The 19,408-nt window shown below is 51.9% G+C and overlaps 8 protein-coding genes across 8 annotated transcripts; 6 read left to right on the top strand and 2 right to left on the bottom strand.

The window, feature by feature from the left end:
• BDV17DRAFT_18437 (uncharacterized protein) lies at positions 1-3,144 on the top strand. The gene is made up of 3 exons (XM_073754995.1): positions 1-1,989; positions 2,040-2,336; positions 2,385-3,144. The coding sequence occupies exons 1-3, from the start codon at positions 175-177 to the stop codon at positions 2,958-2,960; spliced, it is 2,688 nt and encodes an 895-aa protein (XP_073609968.1). The 5' UTR covers positions 1-174; the 3' UTR covers positions 2,961-3,144.
• Positions 3,145-3,257: 113 nt separating this feature from the next.
• Positions 3,258-4,493, top strand: BDV17DRAFT_285647 (uncharacterized protein; the record flags this gene model as incomplete). Its single annotated transcript, XM_073760752.1, has 4 exons — positions 3,258-3,288; positions 3,343-3,446; positions 3,546-4,110; positions 4,198-4,493. The coding sequence occupies 4 exons, from the start codon at positions 3,258-3,260 to the stop codon at positions 4,491-4,493; spliced, it is 996 nt and encodes a 331-aa protein (XP_073609969.1).
• Positions 4,494-4,565: 72 nt separating this feature from the next.
• BDV17DRAFT_18428 (uncharacterized protein) lies at positions 4,566-6,379 on the top strand. The gene is made up of 2 exons (XM_073754993.1): positions 4,566-5,327; positions 5,418-6,379. Exons 1-2 carry the CDS (start codon positions 4,900-4,902, stop codon positions 6,052-6,054), a joined length of 1,065 nt encoding a protein of 354 aa, XP_073609970.1. The 5' UTR covers positions 4,566-4,899; the 3' UTR covers positions 6,055-6,379.
• On the bottom strand, positions 6,052-8,579 carry BDV17DRAFT_18442 (flavin-containing monooxygenase). Its single transcript, XM_073754997.1, has 7 exons — positions 8,231-8,579; positions 8,145-8,158; positions 7,824-8,073; positions 7,678-7,746; positions 6,813-7,610; positions 6,545-6,717; positions 6,052-6,436 (listed from the first exon to the last, which is right to left on the bottom strand). The coding sequence occupies exons 1-7, from the start codon at positions 8,494-8,496 to the stop codon at positions 6,306-6,308; spliced, it is 1,701 nt and encodes a 566-aa protein (XP_073609971.1). The 5' UTR covers positions 8,497-8,579; the 3' UTR covers positions 6,052-6,305.
• A 777-nt stretch (positions 8,580-9,356) lies between these two features.
• BDV17DRAFT_297268 (putative integral membrane protein Pth11-like) lies at positions 9,357-11,204 on the top strand (the record flags this gene model as incomplete). Its single annotated transcript, XM_073763466.1, has 4 exons — positions 9,357-9,991; positions 10,052-10,119; positions 10,182-10,558; positions 10,661-11,204. Exons 1-4 carry the CDS (start codon positions 9,766-9,768, stop codon positions 11,199-11,201), a joined length of 1,212 nt encoding a protein of 403 aa, XP_073609972.1. The 5' UTR covers positions 9,357-9,765.
• A 49-nt stretch (positions 11,205-11,253) lies between these two features.
• On the bottom strand, positions 11,254-11,941 carry BDV17DRAFT_18468 (DUF3140 domain-containing protein). The gene is made up of 3 exons (XM_073755002.1): positions 11,746-11,941; positions 11,550-11,672; positions 11,254-11,467 (listed from the first exon to the last, which is right to left on the bottom strand). The coding sequence occupies exons 1-3, from the start codon at positions 11,772-11,774 to the stop codon at positions 11,266-11,268; spliced, it is 354 nt and encodes a 117-aa protein (XP_073609973.1). The 5' UTR covers positions 11,775-11,941; the 3' UTR covers positions 11,254-11,265.
• Positions 11,942-12,995: 1,054 nt separating this feature from the next.
• On the top strand, positions 12,996-13,984 carry BDV17DRAFT_296636 (uncharacterized protein; the record flags this gene model as incomplete). Its single annotated transcript, XM_073763335.1, has 3 exons — positions 12,996-13,260; positions 13,318-13,328; positions 13,409-13,984. 3 exons carry the CDS (start codon positions 12,996-12,998, stop codon positions 13,982-13,984), a joined length of 852 nt encoding a protein of 283 aa, XP_073609974.1.
• Positions 13,985-18,228: 4,244 nt separating this feature from the next.
• Positions 18,229-19,250, top strand: BDV17DRAFT_297270 (uncharacterized protein; the record flags this gene model as incomplete). The annotated part of the gene is made up of 3 exons (XM_073763467.1): positions 18,229-18,297; positions 18,352-18,757; positions 18,787-19,250. 3 exons carry the CDS (start codon positions 18,229-18,231, stop codon positions 19,248-19,250), a joined length of 939 nt encoding a protein of 312 aa, XP_073609975.1.
• Positions 19,251-19,408: the final 158 nt, after the last annotated feature.

A 19,408-nucleotide genomic window follows, 5' to 3' on the forward strand; every position in this document is an offset into this window, starting at 1 on the left:
ACCGAAGAGCCCCAGACCGAAGAGCCCCAGACCGAAGAGCCCCAGACCGAAGAGCCCCAGACCGAAGAGCCCCAGACCGAAGAGCCCCAGACCGAGAAGCTCCAACCTGAAGAGTACCAAGTCGAACAGCCCCAGAAGGAGGAGCCCCAGAAAGAAGAACCCGAGAAAGATGAAATGGCCCTCGACAACCTGGAAGACGACACCGTCTCACAGTCTGACGACTCTCCGGAGCGGCCACCTGTCCGCAAGAGTAGTCTCAGCTTCGCATCTCTCCCTGCCCGCGAGCCCCTTGGATCGAAGGCTCTTGGTGGATCACGGCTCTCCCGAACTAGCCACCTTGATTCCATCAAGCCAAATGGCTCAAGTTATTTTGGCCGACAGACTGGTCACCGGATGACCCAAGCTCAGGACGAGAACTCACAGGTTGATAAGATGGTTATTGACGAAGCCAAGACTGCCAACGAGGACTCAGATGTGGACGCAAAAGCCACCAAGCTCCATAATAAGTCGTCTACTCAGAGACTGCACGAGAAAATCAGCATGCTCGGAAAGATGCAGCCGTCGCGACCGACAAAATCCATCCCAGCGGCTGCCGCCTCTTCAGCACAAGTATCATATCCCGAGTTACCTGCCGCGCAACCCGAGGCGAGAAAGGAATCATCTGAAGCCAAACAGCGCGAGACCACGCCTCAGCGTACGTCGAATACCGAGGAGGACTGGATCAAGCCCATGAGTTCTCCATTCCAGGCATACCCGACAACCCAACCGACCGCCAGCAAGCTAGCCCGTCCAGCAACAAGCCATGCTCCCGAATCTTCCTCCCCCATCAAGAGCGCAGCCACTCAAGAACTCACGAGGACTCGCACCACACAAGCTTCCGAAATTCCCCGCGGCAAATCCGCTACTCCGATATTCTCATCACCGCAACGCTTCGGTCATACAAAGAGTGCATCCGTGAATATTGACAAAAAAATGACAACAACGCCAATCGGCTCTCCTCGGCAGGATGGCCCGCTGAGTGCGTCCAAGTCAAGGTTGCAGTCCATTGTGCGATCCGCCAAAGGGCTCTTCACGAGCTCGGGAGGCACGTCGACAGCTGCTCGAGTGGAGGCTTCCTCACCAGACGAACCCAGAGTACAGGTGCAGCGGGCCAACACGGACATGGCGCGTACCAGCCAGCGACCTTTATCCGTCTTCAGCCCTCCCCGACAAGAAGGCCGTCGAACCCGAAGCTCCACAGAGCGAGAGGAGAGACGCAAGCAACAGGAAATTGACGATCGAAAACGGGAGGAAGAAGTTGCAGAAAAGGCCCGACAGGAAGAGAAGCTGCGAACGCAACAGAAGACACGGGAAAGAGCACACACGGAATCTGAAGCACGGTCAACACTTCCCTCGAGCCCCCTTAGGGGGCCCCCAACGAAGTTCAGGGAGCCTGAACCGGCCGTCGAAGCGCCGAAACCCGCCTCTGAATCGCAACCGGCCAGACCCCGAGGCCGCCCGCCGAAGCCCACTCGTGAACCCCAGCAGAAGCCTAAGCCCCAACCTGTATCAATTCGTGTCGGCAGCGCTCTCTCCCGCCAGATGCCCCTGGGTTCCATGGCATCTAGTGCCGAGTCTAGCATTCCCACACCGGCGCCTCCTCCGTCCGCCACAAAGGCTCCGTCCTTGAAGAAAAAGGCAAGCAATCAATCACTTCATACAGCTTCGTCAAACAGCAGTTTCAAGAGCTCCGTCTCGAGTCAGACGCAGCGGAAAGCCCAGCTGGCCAGTGAGAGGAAGCGGGAGCAGGAAGAGCGTGAGGCGAGACGGAAGGAGGAGCAGCGCCGTGAGATGGAACGCAAGCGGGCAGGTCAGCAGAGCCGGGCTGAAGCCGAGCGCCGCGAGCGGCAGGCTGAGGATCCGAAGAAGGCTGCTCAGATGCAGGCCATTGAGAAGCGAAGACTGGAGAATGCTCGTCGACTTGAGAGGCAAGGCAGCCAGCAGCCTGAGGTATGTTTTAAGTTCTTCCTCGAGTCAGATCGTAGATGCTGACAGTTTAGGGTCCCTCGTACTCGGAAAAGCCAGCTCAGTCGTCGCAGCAGCCCCCTCGTCCGGGTTCGCGAATTGGGTCAGTTCTAGGTCGGACAATAAATCCTCCCGCCCCCAACCCTGCCAAACCGCCTAAGCGAGGAATGGACGATGAAGCAAGCCGCCCTACAACGGCCAAGCCTGGTGCGATGCAGCCATCTGGTGAGACCAAGCGCAGGAGAACAGACGATGAGCAGCAGCAACAGCAGAACCGTACCTCCATGCGACCGGCCATGGCACCGCCGATTCGGCAATCAAACATCCGCAAGGTGAGTAAACCATGGGACTTCTAATCTGAAGTCGTACTGACTGTTTAGGAACCCGCCAAGAAGCCTTCTATGTATGGAGCTGGCCAGCACTCTGCCGCAGCACAGCCAGGCTCATCAATCTTCAAGACTGGCCAACCCCAGAGGCCAGGGCAGCCCATGGACATGGCCAAGTACGCCAGTGGCAAGATTCCCTTTGCCGAGTCATCTAATGCTGCAGGGCCGTCGCAGCCGCACCGTACTCCTGGCACTAGCAGCAAGGCACCTAAGAAATCGCCCAACTACCCCAGCGGCGAGAACATCCATCTTCCTGAGATCGCGACTGACAGCGAAGATGAAGACTCGGAAGCGGAGATGCTGCCGGTGCCCAAATGGGCGCAGCCGAAGGAGCTTGAGACGCTGCTCCGAGACCAGGAAGGAATGGAGGTAGACTCGATCTTCGGGCCGATCGCGCCGTTCTCGCTGGAGGAGACGTTCAAGGCAGACAAGAAGATCAAGAAATTCCGCGACCGAACGAGTAGCGCAAACTGGGCTGGTCCGGATGGGCTGACGCAGGAGGAGATCCGGAAGGACGTTGCAGAGCGACAGCGTCTGCGCCTGAACGGTGGATGGACTTTTGGGATGTAGCATTGATTATTTTCTAGTCACGTTGGCGTTGTATGCGTATACAGATTGGGCATTGGCGTTGGGTTACTTGCATAGGCATAGCATGCTGAATGTATTCGTTCACCTGTTATTATGATCCTTGTTGAAGGTTCGGCCCCCAACTCTGACAGAGTCTGGACTCTCTCGCTTGAGCCTCATGCCCCTTTTTCTCCCCACCTCGTCTCAGGGTCTCTCAACTTTTGCATCTACAGGTCTGCAACATTCCATAACATTACCCATGTCTCTACGATAGTATTGTTAGTCAATATGCCAAAAGGCATGCACAACCCGCTCCCAGCATCTCTGGGCAGTAAGTCTTCGCCCCGTTTGGTCCAGATAAATGGCAGCTAACAAACCAAATCAGGCGAATGCAAAAAAGCAACTCAAATCCTCGACTCCTTCATCAATGGCTCGTGGCGCGGGAGTCCCGGGCGCGAATTGCCTGAGCGTGTGTTGAAAAATGCGAAGGTGTGCAGCCTCCATCCACTCCCTCCATGCCGCTTTACTGTTTGTCTACGGATCCCGTGGTCCAGCAAAGCCTGATGAATCAAATTCTGACGAGAATAGGGCCTCGCGATCCTAACCGTCACAAAAGCCGGCATCCTCGGCTCCCTCCGCTTCGGCTCAGGGATCCTCATCGCGCGACTCCCCGGTACAGAATCCCAAAGTCCAGACGGCACAACCACAACCCCGGGCGGCTGGTCGCCCCCTTCGGCAATAAGCACTCTCGGCCTGGGCTTTGGCGGGCAAGCAGGCTTCGAACTAACAGACTTCGTCTTCATCTTCGACTCCTCCTCCGCGCTTGAAGCATTCTCGAATCTCGGCTCGTTAACGTTATCCGGAAACTTCAGTATCGCGTTTGGGCCTCTAGGTCGGAACGCTGAGATTGCGGGTGGTGTATCGACCAGTGGTGGAGGGAGCATGCGGAGTTTCGCAAAGACGAAGGGGCTTTTTGGGGGCGTTAGCCTTGAGTCTGGGGTGCTTGTTGAACGGCGCTGGGCGAACAGGAGGTTTTTTGGGAGGAGGGTTACTGCGGGGGAGATTTTGGGGGGGAGGATTGACGTTCCAACTGATGCGGACGGGAGGGAGGCGCTGGAGGGGTTGATGAGGGTCTTGGGGGAGGTTTTTGATAGTGGGAATATGGCGGATGCTGCGACTGCGACTGCGACGGGGGATGCTGGGGGTGAGCCTGCAACCGATACTACAACTGGAGTTGGAGACGGGCACGCAGAAAGAGGTGGCTCTGAGCACATGACGGATGTGCAAAGAGGTGCCGATGCTGTTCCTGTCCCTGACCCTGTTCCTGCGCCAGGGCCAGGACCCCAAGAATCAGGGACTGCGACAAGACCAGAGCCAGAGCCAGAGCACCAACCAGAGCCCAACTCAGAACAGGCAGAAGACCGAATACCCAATCGAGATCAGACTCCTCCCACTGAGGCCGAGGCTGAGGCTACCGCAAATATAAATGCAAGACAAGCCGTGCCCGCCTCTGCATCTGCATCAGCGTCAAGATAGGGATGTAAGGAACGTTGCTGTCGCTTGAGGTGTTACTGGCATTAGGCTACTGCATTCTTATCGCGATTATAGGACGCGCCCGCCAGATGAAAGAAATAAGACTTGGACGCAATATTTATAGTCCACTAACACGAGTTTATCAGCACTCCAACCAATCAATTCTGCTGCGTGTCGTCTAATGCACGTTGGGCACTGGCTTGACGTGGCTGTGTAGCGTCACCGCATCCCGACGGAGCTTTCCATTCATTATGACAACTCCTCTCTTACTTTTAAGCATTCACCCTCGTGGCTATGCTACCTAAGTACTCTTAAACTGTGCGACCGCACGCATCATGCGATGCGACTTGATCCCACCCCCAAAACCCTCCAAATATACCATTACCAACTTGAATGATCGCGCCACATCATGGCCTCCCGCGAACTCAACATCCTCTCCCTCGACGGCGGCGGCATCCGCGCGCTCTCAACACTACACATCTTAAAGACAATCATGGAGTCAATCGACCGCGAGAACCCGCCGAAACCATGCGACTTCTTTGACATGATTGGCGGGACGGGGTCGGGCGGGTTACTGGCCATCATGCTCGGCCGCCTGAAGATGGATATCGATCAGTGCATTACGGGGTATACGCGGCTTTGTGGGCATGTTTTTAAAAGGGAGAAGAGGTTGTCGCTGTCGGGGATGGGAATTGGTACGCCCAAGGGGAAGAGGGGGAAAGGGAAGGGGAAGTTTGAGAGGCGCCGGGTGGAGTTTGCCCTGAAGAGTATTCTTAAGGAGCTGGGGCATGAGGATCGCGATTTGTTGTTGCAGGATGTGGATTTGAGTTGTCGGGTGTAAGTCTCTTCCCTTTCTTACCTCCTCCAATCTCTTAAGTTTGCCGTTTGCTGTGTGCTGTGTACTAATATCTTGGTTTGATGATATAGCTTCACCTGCGTAACCGACGCCTCAACACACAAACTCCTCCCCCTCTCCACGTACCCGAGCAAATACTGCCCCGCCGAACTGTACAAGTCCACCAAGGTCTGGGAAGCGGGCGTCGCATCTTTCGCGCACCCGCCGCTCTTCGAACCCATCCCTCTCGGTCCCTCCCGGCGACGCTTCACGGACGCCTCAGCGCAAGCAAACAATCCAATCCGCGAAGTCTGGATCGAAGCGAAGAACGTCTGGCGCCTTACGAGTCTCGAGTCGCAGCTGCGTTGTCTCGTGAGTATTGGGACGGGGCTCCCTACCATCAAGCGTGCGTCGAAGGGCGGAGTCTTCCAATTTGGATTCGGAAACGCAAGCAAGACGGCAAATTCGAACATCGTCGATCCAGAAGTTGAAACGAATAAGTTCCTCCAGGAGCATAGCGAGCTCGATGATGATGGGCGGCTGTTCAGGTTCGATGTACCCAATGGGCTTGCGGAGATTGCGCTCGATGATCTCAGTGAGGTTGAGACGATTGTGGATGCGACTAAGGTTTATCTGGGGAAGGAGTTGGTGTATAAGCAGGTTAGGCGCTGTGGGAGGGCGCTAGCGAGGCCCGCGGATAGTGAGGTTTCGTTTCCAAATCGGAGGTGACGTTTCTTCCTTTCTGTTGCTGCTAGCTTTCGTTTGTCGGATTGGATTGGAGGGAGGTTGTTTGGTTCATTCGTGTGCTGGATATCTGCTTTGCTTGTTGAGCGTGTTGTGACTGTTTGAGATACCTAATGTTACCCTATACTAGTAGTTAAGTACATGATATGATGCGATGATGCACTTAACGCTGCTCTTCTTCTACACTTACCCTTGCTTGACCCCTGCTAACAGACACCGCAGAGAGCAGGAGAGCATCACTGCAAATAATAAGCCAAATCCCCCCCATTCCTCTCCATAGCCAACTCCCCATTCCCCAGAAATCGGAACGGATTGCTGCTGTTATGCTGGATATCAAAGTGCTCGCCGCGGATCGTCTTGATGTACTCTGAGGATCTGGAGTCAGCACAAAACCACCACGCCAAAACGAACCAGTGACGAGTACATATAGGATGGGTTGGGATGGGCTAGGCCAGAGCGAGCTGTGTATAATTACCTTTATAATGCAGCGCACTCCCTGGATACATCGCCGTAACAGTATTACTCTCCCCAGGGCCGTTCTTCTTGCTATACCATGCCGTGCAGCCCTTACTCCAGACGCACCGCTTGAGGTTCTCCGCTGCGTAGCGGTTAAAGGCGGTTACGATGGAGTCTTTTACGACGATGGACCTGTTGCATTCACTGCATTAGTTTTCTTCCTTCCTTCACCTGCAGAAGACAAAGAGGGGGGTTGGGTTTTCTGGAAAAGAGGGAGGGCGACATACTTAATATCATCCTTCCCAATCTTCTCAATCCAATCGAGCATATAATCCGCCGACCAATCCAACATAGCCGGAACACTCCCATGGCCGATGGGACTGTTGGGTCCCGCAAAGACAAAGTAATTCGGGAACCCCCCGGCACACATGGAGAAGTACGCCTTGGGTACATCTTTCCACTCTTCCTTAAGAGAACGCCCACCACGACCGATAAGTTCAAACGGCGGGATGAATGACGTGTTGAACCCCGTTGCGCACACGATAAGGTCGTATTCTTCTTCTCCCTTTTCTGTTAGGATTCCCTTGGGCGTTATGCGGACGATAGGGTCAAAGTTGAACGCTGCGTTCTCGGCCTGCATGGCCTCGAGATACCCATCGCCTGGACTTAACCGCCGACAACCAAGCTCGTACTCCGGGATGAGCTTCTTAATAAGATGCGGGTTCTTGCTGAGTCGTTGCCGCATAACACCGCTAACCAAATTAAAAAGGAACTCGTTCTCCGCAGACCCCGAGAGCATAAGCTTATAGACGCTATTTACGCTGCGCTCAACGTACTTCCTGTACTCGAGGAACGCGGCTGGGTCAGTGGCGTAGAGATTCTTCTCCTCGTCGGTATACGCGAAGTTCGTCCCCATTTGGTCTTTCGTTATGTCGCCGGCTAGGTTCGTTGACACCCATGTTGCGTTTCGGATGTAGTTCGTTATTCTTTGTGCGGTGGGTTGGACGGCTGGGATTACTTGTAGCGCTGAGGAGCCGTTGCCGATTACGGCGATGCGTTTGTTTGTGGTGTCGTAGGAGGGGTCCCTGGTTGATGGTGTTGGTTAGGGCTGGTGAAATGGGAGGGGTTGGGAGAAGAGGGAGGGATGGGTACCACTTCGCAGTATGCAGCAGTTTCCCCTGGAATGATTCGATGCCTTCGATCTTGGGGAGACTCCAGTTACTTTACTCATATTAGTACATGAACTCAGAAACCCCAGACAGGATATCGTAGGAAAAAGGAAATAAGTGAAAGCATACTTCAAAATCCCACCCCCGTTAAGCAAAACATCCGCCTGGTCCTCAAGAACCTCTTCCCCACGCTGCACCTTAAGATCCCACTTCCCGCTCTCCTCATTCCAAATCGCACTTACGACTTTCGTACTGAACTGCACTTTTTCACGCAGGCCGTACTTCTCCGTCGTGTTGAGGATGTACTGCTGGATTTCGGGGCCCTTGGCGTAGCACTGCGACCAGTGCGGGTTTGGTGCGAAGGGGAAGATATAGCTGTCTAGTAGTAGTTACGTCAGTTATACTGTTCAAGAATCAATTCTGCGTAGACAGAAAAGGGAGAGAACATACGAATTGGAATATCGCTACAATGTCCACATTAGCGCCTCATCCCGCCAATCCATACATAAAAGATAAGAGGGAGAGGAGAAACTCACCACCCAACCCCCGGATAAACATTCTCAAACCAAGTCCCGCCAACCTCAACGTTCTTCTCGTAGATGGTAAAGTCGACGAAATCGAGTGGGCGCGAGTGCTTGAGTTTGTATGCCATTATCAGGCCTGAAAAGCCGGCGCCGATGCATACGACTCGTAGTTTGCGGGGGGTGAATGCGAACAGAGATGTGTCGATTGTGAAGTCGGAGGGGGAGACATTGTCGGTTGAGGGAACGGAAGTGTCGTTCATGCGTTCGTTTGAGGGCATCTTGGCGGTTATTGAGTGTACAATTCTCTCAGAAGAGGAAGAAGAGGATGAAATAAAGAAATGAAGGAGGGAGGGGATCGGCCGCGGATATATGATTCACCAACAACCCCCCCCCCCCCCCCCCCCCCCCCCCCCCCCCCCCCCCCCCCCCCCCTCCCTCCCTCCAAGATCGCCCCAGACGGCCCGCCTAGCAACCCCACGTCTCCTTGTTCGAGGTGCTTTGTCTGATTTACTACTAGGCTAATAGGCCATGTCCCTAATTGACATGGGTGTGCTTTGTGAAGCCGTTACCATACCTCGAAACCAGCGGTGACTGGTGAAAAGTGTAGTCTAGGGTGCACCGGGGAGAAAAAAAATCGGGGGGGTTGCATGTCAGCAATTATCATCTGATCCTGGACTTACCTAGCGCAACTGAGTCTCGGCCCCTCTGCTAGACCGAGAGATTTGTGTTCCTAGATACCGTTGGCCCGTTCCTGACTCGCTGGCCATCGCGCGTTCTCAAGGGGCACTACCAGAGCCTAGAGGACGGCACCCGAATCGCGGCAATTAGGGCCATCGTTAGGCGCAGCTTGGCGTGTTCCTAGTGGGCCCTTAGCTTCGGCGGTGGGAATCTGACACCGGGGGAATCAGGGGTATAATGCCACTGCTGTAATTCTATCATCTCTATAATGTCTCCTCCTGATCTGTTATCCGCCGTCTGGTACCGGAGATATGCAGGTCCTAAAGTAAAGACTGTGTTGACTCGTGCAGAATCTGCATGCTGCGTTGTTCCTGCTTATCATGCACATGCACAATTCACCAGCACGTGGCCCACTGTCGCTATGTACTTACTCACCTAGCGCAATCCTGCAATCTCGCCCTGCTGCTTCTCGGAATCGCCGTAGATACGCCGGTAGTCTGCCATAAGATAACGGCACGGTCCAGTGGAGCACGCGCTCTCTCCACCAAGCCCACTAGATGGAGTCATGGACACTGCGCCGCGGTTTAGGCGTGCTTCCTGGTTCTGCGCGATGGATGCAATGCATGAATCCTGTCGAAGGAAGACAAAGTTTTTGTTGCGCCTTTTTGCTGCTGTTTTGCTTTTTTTTACCCATGGACAGACGGGCGGAAGGATGGAGGTGAACAATGGCTTTCTTCTTCTTCATTCCACATTTTTGGTTGAAGAGTTTTCGCACTGTGTGCTCACGACATAAGTTTTAATTTGATTCTTCCATTACATTTGGACTCATGGTTTCGTTGGTGCTTGCTTGAGTGAGCGATTGAGTTGCGATGTCCAATCCCTTTGGCGATCCGCCCCCGGGCGTGGATCTATCTGAGAGCCATACGGCCAGGAACAATGCCATAACAATCGCATTGACGGTTTTGGCTACGGTGGCAGTTATCCTGCGCATGGTTGCAAGAGTCAAGGTGCAACAGGTCCGATTCGGGATGGATGATTGGTTCATCGTTGCGTCTTTGGTGCCAACGTATGCGATTTTGGCGTGTACGGTTGTTGGTAGTTACCTCCACGCTTTAATTGATTGAAGACTGAATAGAAGCTAATCGTGAGAATTAGGAGGAAGGTACGGGCTAGGAAAACACGTCTGGGTCGTCCCCATGAACAAAATCACTCGCGTCAACCAGGTCAGCAACGCAACCAACCCTACTCCAACCTCAACTCCAACACTAACAATGAAAGGGCGCAGACACACTTCGCCTACGTTCTAATCTACGTCTGGGCAATCCCGCTCATAAAGCTAAGCATAATAACCTTCTACCGGCGCATCTTCGGCATGACACGAATAATGTGGCTCTGCACGTTCCTAACTCTGGGCTACTTCGTCAGCTGCACGATTGCGTTCTCAGCCTGCTGTCGGCCTCCATCGTACTACTGGACGCAATACGCTGAGCCTGGTGGTGGACACTGCCTCTTCGACCTCTACCCGTTTTATATCGGCAATGCGGCGGCGAATGTTGCTACGGATTTGCTTATCCTGGTTGTTCCAATCCCGCTTGTTTGGCGGTTGCAGATGAGGAGGGTGCAGAAGTGGCTGATTTCGGGGGTTTTTTTGCTTGGGTCTTTGTGAGTGCACCTTCCTCCGGCCTCTCGCACTCTCAGTCCAGCTATGGGCTGATAAAACGCAATGACTAATGTGAGGCTAATGTAATGTGGTATTGGTGGCAGCGTCTGCATAGCCTCCCTAATCCGAATCTACTACATGGTCCCACTAAAGCACAACCTCGACGTCACCTGGATCATGGGCGACGTGTACGTCTGGTCCTCTGTTGAGCCGTGCGTCGGGATTCTCTGCGCTTGTCTCCCGACTCTGCAGCCTCTTATCCGGCGTGCGCTGAGGAAGATCATGGGGTCCTCGGTTGCTAGGGGCCGGCTGGGTGGGAGCACCCCCACCCCGCGTGCAGCGAGCTCGAGTGTCAAGGGGCGGGGTTTTAGTAGAAGTGGGGTTGGGGGGAGAAGAGGGAGGGCGTTATTAAGGTTGGATGATACTGGGAAGGGGAAGAGTATTTATACCCAGAGAGCTGGAGCGTTGGAGCTTAGGCCTGATGGGGATGAGGCGCTCTTGACGACGACGGCGGCGGCTGCTGCGCATGTAGAGATGGATGACTTAGTGGCTCGAGAAGAAGCAGAGGAGACGGATAATGGGGAGGAGGTAGGCATCCATGTAAAGACGGATTTTCAGTGGAGAGAAGATCGGGAGCGTAAGTAGTCCGCGTTACTGTCACAAATAATACAAATGAAGTTCATTCACATAGAGTCAAAAAAAGGAAATGCTACTCCTTCAAAGCATCATGCCCCCAATTCTTCAAACTGCGATAACTCTTGCTACTCGTATCCTGCTTCGCCTTCTCCTCCTGCGCAAGATGCCGCTTACAGTAGCTCACAACGCGGCGCATATGGTCGATATCTTCGTCCGAGTATCCGCCGGGGTCTTTGGACGGGTTGTGCTCGAGAATGGAGACGATTTTGCGCCCGCTGGGCATCCAATTGTATTATTAGCAGCTGCCTTTTGCCCGTGGTAGGGATGACTGGGGGAGGCATATGCGACGAGGCATACCTCTCGTGCCCGATCGTCTCGCCGGACCCGGACTCGCTCTTCCAGCCTGAGGACTCAGATTGTTCTTCCTTCAGCCAGTCGCGGAGCTCGTTGGCGCCCATGTTGACGAGGCCGTTGAATTCGCTGCAGTGGGAGTGTCAGTGTCGATGGTAGCTAGGGTTCGGTGGGTCAGGTGCCGGTGCCGTGGTGGACGTACTCGATCACGGTATTACTGTCTTTGACCATTGTGCGGGTTTGGAGCTGTGAGGCGTGGTCGGAGGAGTGTTGAGCGGGTGTAACTGGGTATTCTTATTCTGTGTATCCAGGTAATCTATCGAGCTAGGATTGCGTTGGTCCGGAATAGAATGGGATGGAGGTGCCGATGGTTCTTATATGGAGTTCGTTGTTTGACGTCATTGATTGATCGGATCGGGTCGAATCGAATGGATCGATCTATACTCTGCACTCTGTAGACGTCAGGATACGGTCAGAGGTCCGAATGGGAGTATTCAGCAGGAAACGATGCCTCTAGTAAGCATGGCACCATTCAGTTCAGGCCTGTCTCGGAGTTATGGCAAACGATCGCAGTTCGTGTATGACGCGACCAAGAACATGCTCCTTGATCTCCTTGTGTGTTCCTGACCATAGACGGAAGCACTGTTAGCAAAGCAAGGAGCACGAAGAACGGGAAAGGGAAAAAGGAGGAGACCCGTTTAGAGTCAAGAGGTGGCTTGGGATCATTATACCTGCTTTTGCTTCTTGAACAGTAATCTTCTTGCTATCTTCTTGATAATCTCCTTTGCCTCATGAATATAGCCCACGACTGGCTTGTAGCTATCGCCTAGCTTGGCTCGGAGCTTAGCTTCGGCCATTGGAGTGTCCCAGAGCGGGGATTCAGGGTTTGTTATCATTTCGTCGATTTCGCTTTCGTCGAAGATTCCCTGGAGCAGTATTCTGGCATTACCAGCAAAAGTGCAACTTAGAGATTGCAGGTCTCGTTCTAGTCTCTGCGAGTGACACTCCCAATGTTTATTTCACTGAAGCATTCAGTGATCTTCTCGGTGTGTGATAGCGCATATAGCAATAGGGGAATCCACCTAGAACGACCCCAGCAAGCTCCATGGTCGCAGCGATGAAAAGTCAGAGGCTTACGAGAGAGAGAAAGAGAGAGAAAGATGAGTTACAGGAGACAGCAATCATCTGGACTTTGACGGCTTTCAACTTATGACTCCGCAGGGTCTCAGATTTGTTGATCAGATTGGTCGGATTGCTTCGTTGGTAGGGAGCCGGGCTGCCATCTTTCTGCTTCCGACCATGTCCTCTTCTTTCACTCATTCTCCTATGATTCAAAAGTTCAAAAGTAAGCGTGACTCTCGAACTTGTTAGCAAGCCTAGTTGTGTCTTTTTTACCATCTTGCCCTTTCTCTCGTGAAAAGCAGCCCTGCGTCAACACCCCGAGCCCCTCTAATGGCGCAAACGGAGATCCTCAAGGCTAGTCTCCTCTGCCTTACAGCGTTTGACAATCTACTATGCCCACTCAGATCCGCCGCGCAATGGGAAGGAATGTCTGAGAAGGCCATCGAGAATGGATTCGGCAGGTTCAAGGTCTGGCGCGGGAGTCTAGGCGCGTTGAAACGAGGTGGCAGCTCTTTGGACGCCAGGCTGACGGGCTCATCTGTGCGGGATACGGTGGTTTTGTTCCTCTGCCAGCTCCAGGGATACCTAGAACAGAGTGAGTGACAGAAATGACCCCTCCTGGAGCCCATACTGACCAACTTTGATGTGACAGGTTCCGAAATTGTGACGGGCGCCCAAGAGCCATGAGAACGGACCGTGGAGTATAGCGACTCCAAAGCAAGCAATGACAAGAGTGAGAACAGCAACTTGCGCGACTGCGATACGGAAACTTCCACCGACAACGAAAGCAGCGATTCCTCAAGCGAAGAAGAATCAACCGAGCTCAGCGATCCGAGATCCAAGACATTGTTGATGGCCTGTATGATCTCTCCTTCACCAATCGCAATACTGAGTACCGGTCGCTCTCAATGAAAGCTTTGACATACAAGGAGATAGTCCCTGATTCGAAGCAAGATCTATACGAATGTTACGTCCCTTATGACCGCCTGCATGTCGAGAAGGTCTTGGAGCAGTTCCATCAAGAGCAAGCAAATGCGGATCCCAAGCATAGTACGCCGGCCTTTCTGGCCAACCGATTGATCAAGGCCACAACAAATCGAATACGGTGCTTTGGGTACTGGCGTACGCACGCCCAAAAACTTCCCCAGATTGATCTCGCCATTGCCGACCAAGAATCGGGAGTCGAGAACCCTTCCGGGCCAGAACGCGCCCAAGCACCGAGCGAGAATCCTGACAACAAGTTGGAAGAAAAGAGCTGCTGTTGCTACCCGATCCGAAGACTTTATTTTCCAAGACCGATGTGTCGAATTACCGACTAGGTATTGACGACAGGCTGGACGCGCGGACAAGCATCTCCTTCGTGACCACGGTCTATGATGCCCAAGGGAAGTCCGTCAATATACCTCCGCCACCGATAGACGAGGGATCCCATAAGACGGAGTTTATGTGCCCATACTGCTGGGTCGTCTGTCCGTCTGACGAGGGAAAACGGAAGAGAGCATGGAAGTAAGCGCTCCTTCTCACCACGACATGGAGAAAAACATAAAATTATTGACATAGGAAACACATACTCCATGATATGCAGCCGTATGTGTGCACGTTTGAAGACTGTACTGACAGAGACCATCTCTTCGCAAGGCTTGGTTCAACCATGAAAGGGTTGTTCATCAGCGCGAATGGATATGCTTCGATCGACAGCACAAAGACACCCGCTACCGGTCGAGCAATCATCTCCTTGAACACCTCTTGACAAGTCGTGACGATCTTACACTGGCGCATAGACGGAACCTCCTTACGAAGTTGGATATGACTTACGATGACCGCCGTGAGGTTTGTCCGTTCTGTGGCCAGACTGGGGAATTTGAGGGAGGGCTGTGTCACCATATGGCGGCTCATAAAGAGCACATCGCCAGGGTTGCTGTCCCAAGAATAGACTCTGATGAAGACAAATCTACCAACGTGAGCAGCTCTGGCATTGCCAAGGGGACAAGATCAGCTGTGAGTTTTGCCTGCTCACAGGAAGAGGATGGCAGCCAAGCAGAGTCTCAGCCAGCCACTCGCCAAAGAGTTGAGGAAGCCACTTTGGCTCAGTTGGGCCAAATGTTTGTGAATTCGACATCATTGCTTTCGAAATGAGACGTAATAGACCAGAATTGGTAAGGCTCCGATGCATCACTTCTTGCTGACTGCGTACACGGCGGCTCTCAAAACGATGGCAAGCTAACCAATTCGCTTCCAGCACAGAAATGACCAGTTGGTTACGGAAGAAGATTCCACAGCATGCTATCCACTTCGAGCAAGGTTTTCGATGTATCCATTGCGGCAAAGCCCAGCGCAAGGCCATCACAACGCAGTCAGCTCAAAGCGACCCCCTGAAAGCCCCTTCACGGCCGAAAATCTGTACAACGAGCTGAAGGCTCACTGGAAAACGGATGACCATGAGACGCGCAATATCCTTCACCTACTAGCAGAACGCTATCGGAGAGAGGATAGGTTTCAGGAGTCAGAGCTGATGCTTTGTTGCGCTTTATCAATGTACGATAGCTCGTCCGACTTCGAGTGATGGCTGTTTTTCCTTTCTTTCTTTCTTTTTTTTATTTTTGCTTTTCGATCTTCCTTGCTGTAAGAATTCCCATTCCCTGGGCTGTATCTCAGTTGGTCAGAGCGGCGCTCGGAATCCTGCAATCGTTACTGGATAGCATAGAAAAACAATCTTTATCTGTTCAAGTCTTTATATGCGCTTTCTTGAACGTGGCGTGACTGAACAAAGAGAGTTCTTGTGTATGGTGAAATGATTTGAAACCGGCTTTATCGTCCTTGAAGCCGAAGATGCCTTTCTCCCTGTAAGAAAACACTTTGGCACAGCCGCTTTCCTTTGAGAACTTGGCTACCACGCTCGGAAAGATTTTTTTTCTTTTTTCGCACTCTTTCATCGAAAGTATCCCTGGAAAAGGGGACCTTCACGCATTGAGAAAACAAACAAAACAGCCCTCAAAGAGGACATCTTGACGCAAAAGCATAAATAAGTGAGATCCCATCTTCTTATAACACGGACACATCCTCAGATACTCTATTAAAAGGCTTAGAAGATGGTTACCAAGGACAACGTCCCTATTTTGACGAACGAGTTCCTTTGCGAACGGGCCTACATGCATCTACGAGAGGCAGCAAAAACCGCCCCTAAAGCTCCGTGAAAAGGGTGTCTCCAGATACGACATTGAAGTGGCCTATAGGGATTTTAGAATCTGGACTAGCGACTGGGGGGTACAGGACTATGGTGAACATGGGCTCGATGAAAGGGTTACCCCGAGGGTCCGCGATAAGCTCGTGGCGCTTCTCGAAACGGTCTTCCGAAGTATGAAGCGAAGCACGGAGATCGTGGCTACTGGTAAAAAAGACGATCAAGCTATAGCAGAGCTTGTTGAATGCTGGCGACCCGTTGGCAAAGTAGCAAAGGGACAGTTTTCTTGCTAGCGGTCGATATCGGGTTCGAGGCGAGTTTAAAACTCATGTTGGCCTTTTTGACTTTAGAGTCCAGGAAATCAAGGATCTGCCTAGTGCTGGTCTCTGGAAAGAGCGTTAGCCTCTGCGTTGAGCTCGTGTCGTTCTCTAGCATTGCATGCGGGCGGGGTGAGATGGTATAGTCACAGCTGGGCTGGATTTGTTTTGTATCATCTTATCAGACAGTCCCGATTGAAGAGTTTGTGCCGTGGGCAATGCACACACATGATGCCAAGACGCGCGCTGGAAGTAAGATGGTCGTAGAAGCAGTAATTTCCGGCGGCCTCTGAACCAACATATTGTTAAATGGGACTAGGGAGTCCCCATAGCCTCGATTGATTGCTATGCAGATTTTCAGGCCTAGGGATGAAAGCTCGCTAAGCCTGCCTTGCTAGGGAACCCTAGCAGGCTCTTAGGAGAAAACCTTTGGTTGGACAGAGGTACAGCGCGTTCCGGACGGCGGATTCGACGAGCGTTATCGAACCGGGTTTGAGTAGTACGAGGAATCCGCGAATCGTCGGAGCATCTGCATTCTGTCTGAAACCAACTGTGAATAGGAAATAGAATAGGCCAGAGACGGCAGCGGCCATGTCGCATATTAGCCGAATCCCGGCTTGCATGTTGATATTAGGTGCCCAGCTGCCGACGTGGAATGTCGATATGATTAGGAAGTCGAGAATCATATTTACCATAATTTTAATAGAGCTAATCACAAGCGGGACATCCGGCTTATCTAGCGCTCGCGCGGCATTCGAGACAGCAACTTCGACGCAGATAGTCCCTTGGGAATGCTCTGCGTGATTCAGCAGATCAGATTTCTGTTGCAAACATGCCACACCATTAACCAGCCAGGATGGTTTACATCTTTCTAGAGGAGATAGCTCGTGGATACTATAGCATAATAATTAAAGTCACATTTAAACATTTAACTAGAAACTCCAAGTTATTGCGGAACAGTTGTAGTTTACAATATTTAGAAGGGAGTTTTAGGTCACAGGGTTCTTAGCTAGGTGGAGGTGGCGTAGCTGAGCCTTAGCTTTAGTATGTTCTTTTTTATAAATTTCTTGCTGTCTTTTAATTTATACGGGAAGCATTCTCGATCATATTTTACTACGCAGTCAGCCACACTATAAATAGTGAAGGGTCACGGGTGAACCTCAGTCTACGTCGGCAATTAGAAGTTCCGTCCATGGAAAGGCGTCAAGTCTTTAATGACAACGTATCTTCCAACGAGATCTTTGCATCAAAATCACTCTCATCTATGTCTGTTAGCAAATGCTGAAATTGGAATACGTGACCACGTACCTATATCATGACTTTCGCAAGCTTCCTGGAGAAACGATTCAGAGACACAAGATTCAACACATCGCTTAACTCGATATTGCGGCCAACTACTCGGTTGTGCTCTTTTGTTCTTCCATTAACGGCGGGTGAGCCCCAAGGAAATATTCCTGCCGGAGCCCAACGCAGAATCTGAAATTAGAATGACCCAGGCCTAGCCAATGGCGACTGGGCTGTTTAGGGAGCATTCAGTAGTACGTAAGGCTAGCAGGGATGTTAACATGAGCTTTGTCTCCTCCTCTAACATGCGTTGGTTATACTAGCCATGGTAGTTGAAGTAGTCGCCGGGATAAGTAGTAGTTCAGGTATGTCAACTCGTTTCTTGAAGTATTTTATTCCAAATAGAAAATAACCTCACTGAGCCCTACTTAGGCCGGCAAGTGACATCATACCTTGCAGGCATTAACTAGGGGTACATTCGCAATAGGTAGAAGCCATGGAGAAGTCCAGTGAAGGATTGAAGGTACGAAATCCAGTGCGATATACAGCTAGATAAACAAAAATAGAGCATAAGTTAACCATAGTTGCCCAGATCAATTCAACATCCTAGGTAAGAACCTTGAATCTTGAGTGCCAAAGGGGTCAAAATAAAATCCCCGCCCCGCCCAATCTAATACTACTACAACACTACCTGTTTTTTTATTCCCTTCTAGTAACTTAACTATCCCTTGGGATTTTTGTTTCTCTTCGTATCTCCCTCCACAGATCATCCAACCTTAATATGAGCGTCGGCGATAACCGTAATTACATCCCTATCTGGGGACAACTACCTGTTGAACAGTTTTTGATTGTAAGGATCCGCATACCTCCTTCCTAGTTATAACGCATGTCTAAGTGAAAACAGAGGAATTGGGACTCCTCCAGTTCAGAACCAGCAGACTCTCAACGGAAACACCTGGTGGACAAATACATGCAACTAGATTCAATCCTCAAAGAATGGGACCCAGCTGAACACGGGATGTATCCTGAGCGCCAGCCAACACGAATCCCCACGGAAGATGAGATAGACACTATATTGCGTCCCTGGCGGTCGGATGACATGCGCAGGAGGGCATGGCAGATTTGGTGCGGGGCGAATAGTGAAGCACCGGTGATGCTGCGAACACACTACGGCGGCATTTCAGATCCCGCTGAGGGATCAAATGACGATAGTCGGCACGGTGACGATGATGCCACGACGGTCGAATTTACCGAGTGTTCCGAACTTTACGCAATGGGAGCTGACTGGTCTGTGCTCACGATGCCAACCTGTTCAATCTGGGCGCGGATTGGAAACAAGTCTTCTATATTTTGCCGGAAATCGCAGGCTGCAAGCGTGACTATGAGCGGACGATTGATCCGGAGAGACTGGATAGGAAATTTGCTGGACTTGAGGCCGCGCTCGACGAGGCTAAATCTGAGCATCCTGACTGGAAGCAGGACTGGAATCTCTTACTGGAGGATAATTTTGTTGCGAGGGGGCTACTGTTTACAGCTACTATTTCCTGGATATGGATCGTGGACAAGGAGGCTTTCGAGACGGAACAGTTGCTGGTCGTGTATTTTGATCGCAACCAAAACGTCACTGTTCAGGGACGCATGGAGATTGATCAGGGCTATTTGGATGAGCTGACTTTAAATTGGTATGAGGGTGCCCCTCCTGGAACAGTCATTGAGGAGGGGAGCGTTGGAGATACGTATCGGTTGGATACAGAGTCTGGCAGAAGATTCTTTCGCTTGACAGACTCCGATCTGATCGAATGATTATGTAGACGTTGACGCGAGCTAGAACCGACTCGGCCTTTCGAGATTCTGTGACTGTTTCACTATTGCTGAAATCGAGTGTTTAACACAGACAGCGTAGCACGTTAAAACATTACAATTCGTGACCCCGATCTACCTCCTAAACAGAGTCGCTCAAC

Source organism: Aspergillus undulatus, assembly GCF_047715775.1.
Source record: "Aspergillus undulatus strain CBS 261.88 unplaced genomic scaffold BDV17scaffold_106, whole genome shotgun sequence".
NCBI lineage: Eukaryota > Fungi > Ascomycota > Eurotiomycetes > Eurotiales > Aspergillaceae > Aspergillus > Aspergillus undulatus.

Bases quoted from the DNA above. Each gene is read 5' to 3' on its own strand.
- BDV17DRAFT_18437 (XM_073754995.1), top strand. From the start codon at position 175: ATGGCCCTCGACAACCTGGAAGACGACACCGTCTCACAGTCTGACGAC. The intron at 1,990-2,039 runs GTATGTTTTAAG...CTGACAGTTTAG, and splicing joins AAGGCAGCCAGCAGCCTGAG to GGTCCCTCGTACTCGGAAAA. The intron at 2,337-2,384 runs GTGAGTAAACCA...CTGACTGTTTAG, and splicing joins GGCAATCAAACATCCGCAAG to GAACCCGCCAAGAAGCCTTC.
- BDV17DRAFT_18468 (XM_073755002.1), bottom strand. From the start codon at position 11,774: ATGGTCAAAGACAGTAATACCGTGATCGA. The intron at 11,673-11,745 runs GTACGTCCACCA...CTCCCACTGCAG, and splicing joins GACAGTAATACCGTGATCGA to CGAATTCAACGGCCTCGTCA. The intron at 11,468-11,549 runs GTATGCCTCGTC...TTGGATGCCCAG, and splicing joins GAGACGATCGGGCACGAGAG to CGGGCGCAAAATCGTCTCCA.
- BDV17DRAFT_18428 (XM_073754993.1), top strand. From the start codon at position 4,900: ATGGCCTCCCGCGAACTCAACATCCTCTCCCTCGACGGCGGCGGCATC. The intron at 5,328-5,417 runs GTAAGTCTCTTC...TTGATGATATAG, and splicing joins GTGGATTTGAGTTGTCGGGT to CTTCACCTGCGTAACCGACG.
- BDV17DRAFT_18442 (XM_073754997.1), bottom strand. From the start codon at position 8,496: ATGCCCTCAAACGAACGCATGAACGACACTTCCGTTCCCTCAACCGAC. The intron at 7,611-7,677 runs GTACCCATCCCT...ACCATCAACCAG, and splicing joins CTGCTGCATACTGCGAAGTG to GGACCCCTCCTACGACACCA. The intron at 6,437-6,544 runs GTAATTATACAC...CCAGATCCTCAG, and splicing joins GAGTGCGCTGCATTATAAAG to AGTACATCAAGACGATCCGC.